Source organism: Hakea prostrata, chromosome 9 (genome assembly GCF_041222555.1).
Source record: "Hakea prostrata isolate BN-2017 chromosome 9, UWA_Hpros_2, whole genome shotgun sequence".
In the NCBI taxonomy this organism is placed as follows: Eukaryota; Viridiplantae; Streptophyta; class Magnoliopsida; order Proteales; family Proteaceae; genus Hakea; species Hakea prostrata.
The window spans coordinates 5,098,650-5,106,946 of record NC_142608.1 but is presented as its reverse complement, the minus strand read 5'-3'; the positions used below and the strand labels follow the sequence as shown (position 1 = coordinate 5,106,946).

The window sequence follows — 8,297 nt, the reverse complement described above, 5'->3', positions numbered from 1 at the left end:
TAAATAGTTTGGTATTTGATCATGTCTACATTCTACACATTTTTAGATGTGTTGATTGACGAAATCCTGATTAATTTATCCTCTTTTTAGATCATTTGGGAATTTCATTGTTGATATTCTTCTTCATCAATCATAGAGTGGTTACCATTGTGAAGACCAAACTTCCTTCGGAATGGAACAACCTCCATTGTGCTACTGCAGGCAAAGGAGGATGATTCCGCTTGACTTCAGGAACTAGAAAAACGGGTCACCAAGTTTTGGTGCCCAAATGATGAAAGCCCCCCATTTTTTTGAGATAAGATGTGTGGACATCAAGCAATGCACGTAGATTCTACAACTTTAACATCATAGGATAGCATAAGTAATCAGAAGGAGCTGAAACAACATCATATAAATGACGAGCCCCTAGTCAACCAAAAGAATTTGGGTGTTGCATGACGAGCCCCTACTGAACAAGTGCACATTGAAATATTGTTGGATAGTATCATAATGTTGTATCATTGAATATTCTTGTTCTTAAGTGTTTGAGTTTTTTTTACTTTCTTGTTATGTATCTTTGTATGCAACAAAGATGTAAACATTTCCTTTTTCATGATGTGTTGTTTCTATTATCAATTCGTAAAATGAATATAGGATGTAAATATTTTATGGGTAATTTTCATTTTCACGAGGGTGTGGTCCATGTCACTTTTAGTCGTTTAAGTTTTCTCTTGCATATGGCTCCCTAAAATGGTTTCATAGGATGATTAAATAAAGACATGTTTAAGAAACTTTTAATTTAATACTTTTTGTTCAGTGAAAATGCCCTTTTTCAATTTATTTGTTTTAGTTTTTTTCCTTCTTCTTTTTGTAGTAATTTTTTTCTTTTATTCAAAGAAAAAATGTAAAAATTTCCATTATTTATAGTGAAAATCTCAGTCTTCTCCATGGTTGGCCAAGAACTTAGCCGTTGCTCAGCCCTTGTTGTAGCTGACTTTAAAAGCTTTGGAGACAAAGCGGAAAAAACCCTTTGAAAAGAAATTTTCAAGATTTCATAAATAATGGTTTTCTAAGTCTCTCACTTTCATCTAATAGTTTGGCTAGTATCTCATTTTCATCTTTTGCGTTTGTGGGTGAGAGAGAAAGAGGGAAATGAAGCACGGTGTGTGGGTGTGTTGCCATTTGCGTAATGGTGATGGTAGAATGATCGAAGTAGGCATGAAACCACATCATCACAAATGCGAGCCCTGTCAACAGGGGAATTTGGGTGTTGCATCTTCATCGTCTACTATAACACAGTTGGCACTCTCATCCTTCTTCCTTCTTTCCTCCTCCGTAAGTCTCTCTCCCCCTCTTTCACCATATTCCTCTTTTTTTTTTTTATCCTAATAACGGTAACTAACAATGGATCTATTTCTTTTTCTCTTTTAACAAATGATTTAAACATCCCTCCACTCACCTTCTCATCCTCTTAGATGCTTCTTCTTGGTCTCATCTAAGCCAAAATTTATTTTGTTCTTTTAATTGAAATCTTGAAGCGAAAAATGGGTTTGCTTAAGATTTCCATTTTAATTTAGTGTGGTATTCGATACGTTAGATTGAATTGAACAAATTCTCAGTTTTGCTTCAGTTGACAGAGTATTTGGGTCAATCTTTTCGTTCGGTGTGTTCATTGTTCACAAACTATCCGACTTTTATTTTGCTTTATTCTTGCGTCATCTTCAAAGTTTTCGGTTTTAATAATTTTTGAGATTCTCTTTAGAAGGTAATGGATGCACATCTTTTCTTGGGCAATTTATAATTGGTTTCTAGGATTTTCTTAATAATGAAATTTTTACATTTTTTGCCCTCATTTGAACCTACCAGAAAGAAACTTTTTGAAAAAAAAAAAAAAAATTACAAACAATGGCATTTTTTGGTACAAAAGGAAAATCATAAAATGGACACACTTGTCCAGATTCAACGTTACAAGATTACTAACTACAAAAAAAGAGACAATCAATCATAAATGTATGTAAAGCATGACTAACACGCTTTGGCACAAAAAACATCTCAATGATTTATAAATATTTATCTTGTCCCATCCAAAAATGGAACTTAAAAAAATGATCCATCTATCCTTATAAAACCCATCAAATTGTATAGGAAAATATGAACTGTTAGCCATCTACCTCCATGGAGCAACCATCATACTCATGGCATCTAGTATTCCATTAACAATCATCTACATCTTCTCTAAACCCATCTTGACCTTCCTTGGCCAATCATCCACCATAGCATCAGCAACTGTTGTGTTTATCCATGGACTTATCGATCCCTTAAAATATTGGTCTACCTAGAAGGTGTCTAGGCTACCCAAGGCCCTATCCTACAATGGATGCTTGGATGTGAATTTTCTCATGAAAAACTAATCCCTACCATGCTCTGCATTTGTTATGTATTGAGATAGCAATGTATACAATATATTGAAAAATAAATTGGATTCAAATGTTGTTTTCTTATGATATTTCCAATTGTTTCTATTATGTGCCAAGGAAAATCATATGGAGCAATTTTTATGTTCATATATTACATATGTATTTTTGTGTAGGGATAAAAGAAAACAAATGAGTAGTAAGTGTTTCTTTAAAATGGTCTCATAAAAAAAAAGCATTCACCAGTATTATTATTATTTTTTTCCTTTTATATGTAAGAAAGTATAATCTGCTAATCAGGTTGAATCCACTCAAAGGACAACCAAATGGTTTTTCAAGTGATTTAGGTTGAATCCACCCACAAAATCAAGGTAATCAAACAATTTTTCAAATGATTCAGGTTGAATAAACTCCAGAATCAGGTAATCAAATAGTTTTTCAAACAAATTCACTTCATAGAATCAAGAGAACCAATTTTTGTTTTTTTTTACGAATATGATCCTATAAACCTAATTCCATAAAATCATAATTCTTTTAGGATGCGTTTGATAACGTTCTTAAAAAACATTTTTGGCGCTTTTCTGTTCTTTGGGAACGGAAGAACGGGTTAGAGGCGTTTGATAAAACGGTTCGTTCTTCTGTTCTTTAAGAACGGACCAGTCAGAAAAGTGTTCTAAAGAACGCTTTCTGCAGAACATAAAAAAGATGTTTTTACCAAAGAACAGAAACGGAAGTGATAAAATTGGTTCAAATTGATACCTTAGAACAAATTTATCAAACACCAATTAATTTTTCAACCAAAAAAAAAAAAAAAAACTAACATATTCTATTTATTGTTTTAAAAATATTTTCAAAACAGATTTATCAAACGCTCATTTTCAAGTAAAGAACGGTTTTTTAGTACAGAAACATTAAAAAACGGTTTTGCATAAGAACTGGTTTCTCAGAACAGAAACATTACCAAACGCATACTTATAAACATGATTCCTAAGCCAATTCCAAGAAATTGGAGAACCAAACGTTATCTTAGCTATTGCAACTGTCCATCAAATCAACCCCCGCAAGGTATGATATTCCACTGCTTAGCGTGTGAAATCCATGGTCAGCCAAAATCTATTTATCATTTGATTGTTAGGTAACTGAGATTCTCATTTGAGAGACAAGAGGGGCACGTAACTTTTGATTGAAATAATTATGTCCCCACCATGATCATCAACTTTCAAAGAACAATATCATCATCTTTCAATGAACAATCACTACCATGGTAGTAGGAACTAGCGAACTACAATGTTTGCTGATTTTTATTTTTAAAGATATCTTTCATATTCCATTTCATTGTTTATCCCTGCCCTGCTACGCAACTAGCAGGTTCCACTGATCGGTTCTCAGAGAGCCGATCAATCTCTTCTCCTTGAATTTCAATTTGAAACCTACCCGTCATCTCTCATAATTCTTTGAATTGTTTATCTGTTGCTCCAGAAACCTCGAATTAGAAAAACAGAACCAAAAAAAAAATGGAGTCCTCACCACCACCAGTATCCCAAGAAGAAGACAACCTCCTTCATCAACCTCTCCTTCAAGAAAAGTCACTGCCATCGAATGCTCACCAAGGCAACCATGAACTGGAAAGTACACTCTCAGATGAAAGATTGTCACGGTTCACACGTCTCCGATTAGCTTCCTTAATTGAACTCAGGATGGTGTTCTATCTTGCTGCACCTGCTGTAATGAACTACATGATCAACTACCTCATGTCCATGTCCTCCCAGATCTTCGCCGGCCACCTCGGTAACCTTGAGTATGCCGCTGCTTCCCTCGGCAACACCGGCATCCAAATCCTCTCCTATGGCCTTATGGTATATATTAATTCTCTCTACTACCCCCACCCAACCCATATAATTTTGCATTTCTGTAATTACCAGTTAATGAAGGCCGGATCGATCGATGAGCTCTACCCAAGGACTGATAAATTCTTGTTTCTTTATGGGCAGCTTGGCATGGGTAGTGCGGTTGAGACACTATGTGGGCAAGCTTATGGAGCGGCCAAGTATGAAATGCTGGGAGTCTATTTGCAGAGGTCAACAATCCTCCTCATGGCAACTGGGATTCCACTCATGGTGATTTATATATTCTCAAAGCCCATATTACTCCTACTGGGCGAATCCTCCACCATTGCTTCTGCTGCTGCATTGTTTGTGTATGGGTTGATCCCTCAGATATTCGCATACGCAGCCAACTTCCCAATCCAGAAATTCCTGCAAGCACAGAGCATCGTTGCGCCTAGTGCTTACATATCATCAGCCACATTTGTATTTCATCTCTTACTAAGCTGGGTAGCCATTTACAAGCTTGGATTTGGTCTCCTTGGTGCTTCTTTGGTGTTAAGCTTTTCATGGTGGATTACTGTGGTGGGTCAGTTCTGTTATATAGTGATGAGCCCTAAGTGTAAACATACATGGACTGGGTTCACCCTCAGAGCTTTCTCTGGTTTGCCTGAGTTCTTGAAACTATCGGCTTCCTCTGCTGTGATGCTTTGCTTGGAATCTTGGTACTTTCAGATACTAGTTTTGATTGCCGGTTTGCTCAAGAACCCTGAAATTGCTTTGGATTCTCTCTCTGTCTGGTCTGTTACTTCTCCATTAATTTACCCACTTAGGTTCCTAAGGGCCATAGATAATCTCAAAAGGATTTATTGTGATGTGCAGCATGACAATCAACGGTTGCGTGTACATGGTTTCTGTTGGATTCAACGCAGCTGCAAGGTAGTAATTTGATGGGTTAATCTCACACACAAATCAAACATTTATCTTTATTATTTGATGTGTCAATGATAACATGGTGATTGAGTGAGTGATGACGCAGTGTAAGAGTAAGCAATGAGCTTGGAGCAGGGCATCCAAAGTCGGCGGCGTTCGCTGTTGTGATTGTGACGACGGTGTCGTTGGTGATAGCAGCAGCCCTGGCAGCGGTGGTGATGGCGTTGCGTCATGTCATCAGCTATGCTTTCACTAGCGGTGAGACCGTTGCCGACGCCGTTTCTGAACTCTGCCCACTTCTTGCCATCACTCTCATTCTCAACGGTGTTCAACCTGTACTCTCTGGTACTGTTCGCTTTGCTCTCTCTGTTCATGCTCCCCAACTTGCATGCAGTCAGTAAAAAACGTTAAACCGAACAAATCCCGAATTCTCTATCTATCTTGTCCAAGAAAGAAGAAGAATTCTATCTCTGATGTTGTCAGGTAATTGATCAATGTTGTGAGGGCTCCAAACCTGATTCAACAACTTGAAACAGGATTTGGATTTCTTCCACTCAGGTGCACGGTTCACCAAACTTTCTCTTCTAACAGTCCTCCTAACACAAGCCACTCAGCGCTCACCTGAGACAAAAAAATCCGTCACCGTGTACCATGCAGTGGAGTGCTGAGGATTTGGATGCGTCAAACCAAGCCCTTTGATCTATCGCATGTTAGGTTTGATTCAATCCAACATGAATTTTGCTAGGCAAGTGTCACTGATAGACGTGCTGGTACCTGTAGTGCCGAGCTTTGGATAGTTTTAATTTCAACCGCTCAAGATACCATGCGTACATGTAAACAAAAGTTAAAAAGGAAATCCTTTGAAATAGACCAAATCATGTTGTGAGTGTATGTAGATATAAAGAAGACTAAGTGATGATCGACCAACCAATATTGTTAGGTGCCAGAGACACCACCAAGTATATATGTAGTGTTAGCGTAACAAGATATGCAAGTCCTGTACACTAAAGTAGCTGCTAGGCCCCATTAGACATATAACCCATCTTTATAATTTCTACTTGGTATTGTTGCACTGATGATGTTCATGTGAATATGGAAGGTGTGGCTGTTGGGTGCGGATGGCAGACATTTGTGGCTTGGGTCAACGTTGGATGCTATTACGTGGTAGGGATTCCACTTGGTGCTCTTCTGGGTTTTAAGTTCGATTTGGGTGTCAAGGTACACAGATTTACAGGAGGATTGATGCTGCTTTTTTTTTCTTTTCTTTTTCTTTTACCTGTATTTGTTAGTGATGCTGGCATAGATTATTTACTAATATTACTTGTCCAAACTGAATTTGGATTCTCTTGGAAAAACACATCAAAGCAAATTTATCCTTTGCTTAATTTCATCTGTTAGTGTACATGCTGGATTTTGGAGTGTCCAAGTGGGTTTGTAGCTAAATTTAATGAGTATCAAAAGACAATGGATGATAATTAAATAATTAATTGATGTTTGTTTGTGACTTTATATAGGGCATATGGTCAGGGATGATAGGAGGTACAGCCATGCAGACATGTATTTTATTGTGGGTTACATATCGCACTGATTGGAACAAAGAGGTAACTCTAATCATTAATTATATTAACTGTAATATTCAATTCATTTATAATCTCTTTATACAATCACTATCTTTCCATATAAGTATTATATCTTGCACTTGAAAATTTGAGAATGCTTGCACTTTTCTTGGGTGTAATTAACTTCCCAAATTCTAAGAATTTATTGGGGTAAAATTGTATAAGAAAATTATCACCCTAAACTCTTCTACAGGTTTCTTTTAGGTTTGAACAATATTGCATATATCTCAATATATAACTAATTAGATAGGGATCTCCACTTTGACACTGTTTGAACACAGACCTGCTAGATGCACAAGACAAATCTGGTTCTGTCCCCACAATTTGATTCTATATATATATGCGCTTGAAATTTTCAATCCAGAAAATTGTGTCTGAGAGAAAAAAAAGAATGAAAAAGTATTGAAAGATAAGGTTATCATGCATGTCAATTTCTGTCAATTTTGGTCTGTACTAATTGTTGGAAAGTTCAATTAAAGAGAGAGCAAGGACAAAATGAGCTTGATCGATAAGGCTTGATAAACTCAGGAACACATCCGACAGTCAAAGAGACTAACATTCTTCATAGGCTTAATTAACTCAATTCTTGGTTATAGGGGGGGGGGGGGGGGTAACATTAATGTATTTGTGAATTTTTCTCAGGTGGAGAAAGCTACAAAACGATTGGACATATGGGATGATGAGAAGATGGAAAAGCAGCTACAGTAATTATTTAGTTGAAGACTTGAAGAAAACATTAGTAGAAAAGAAAGTTAGTTGCAGTTAGTGGGAGCATGTCAAAGATACTTACAGAGCTGCTAAGCATCAATAAAGTTGGGTACACTGATCCTTCAATCTTTTCTAGACCATTTCAGATGAAGGAGCTTTGTGCATTGTATACCATCTTTTTGATAGTGAAGAACATAAATGAATACTCAGTTGATACCAACATGGATCGACTATTTTGGTTATAGCTTGTTTAATGGATTTATTGTGGTTTGATATTGGTTTTTTGTTTTTAACTTGTATTTTCATTCATTCTGTTCTTTTTGTTTTTGGTTAACATTCCGTTCCAATTGTTATGATGCCACCACTGTTTGTTATAACCCCTGGTCTTTTGAATGTATATACCTAAAACAAAAATTATTATTCATTTAACACCTCATAATAAGAAGTCAATAGCTCAAATCATATATAAAAGCAAAAATTACGGTATGCACAGGTTGGGGGGGGGGGGGGGGGGGGTTCGTGCTGATGATATGAACTTCTAGCAATTAAGTGTGGTTTGGTCAGGACCAGAGTATAGGGTCTTCGGCATGTTGAGATTTGGTCGAATTCCAAAGTAAAGCAAAATTCAGGGTTTGCACCGGGGGGGGGGGGGTTCGTGCTGATGATATGAACTTCTAGCAATTAAGTGCGGTTTGGTCAGGACCAGAGTAGGGTCTTCGGCATGTTGAGATTTGGTCGAATTCCAAAGTAAAGCAAAATTCAGGGTTTGCACCGGGGGGGGGGGTTCGTGCTAATTATATGAGCTTCTAGCAATTAAGTGT

At 37.0% G+C, this 8,297-nt stretch overlaps 1 protein-coding gene across 2 annotated transcripts; it reads left to right on the top strand.

The window, feature by feature from the left end:
• The first annotated feature begins 3,716 nt into the window (after nucleotides 1–3,716).
• LOC149004216 (protein DETOXIFICATION 40-like) lies at nucleotides 3,717–7,755 on the top strand. 2 transcript variants are annotated; one of them, XM_089169322.1, is made up of 7 exons: nucleotides 3,718–4,249; nucleotides 4,385–5,016; nucleotides 5,099–5,155; nucleotides 5,256–5,494; nucleotides 6,249–6,367; nucleotides 6,664–6,750; nucleotides 7,411–7,755. In XM_089169322.1, exons 1-7 carry the CDS (start codon nucleotides 3,908–3,910, stop codon nucleotides 7,474–7,476), a joined length of 1,542 nt encoding a protein of 513 aa, XP_089025448.1. In that variant the 5' UTR covers nucleotides 3,718–3,907; the 3' UTR covers nucleotides 7,477–7,755. The 2 variants fall into 2 exon arrangements, with proteins under 2 accessions (XP_089025449.1, XP_089025448.1); XM_089169323.1 differs by lacking the exon at nucleotides 6,249–6,367 and having other exon boundaries at nucleotides 3,717–4,249.
• Nucleotides 7,756–8,297: the final 542 nt, after the last annotated feature.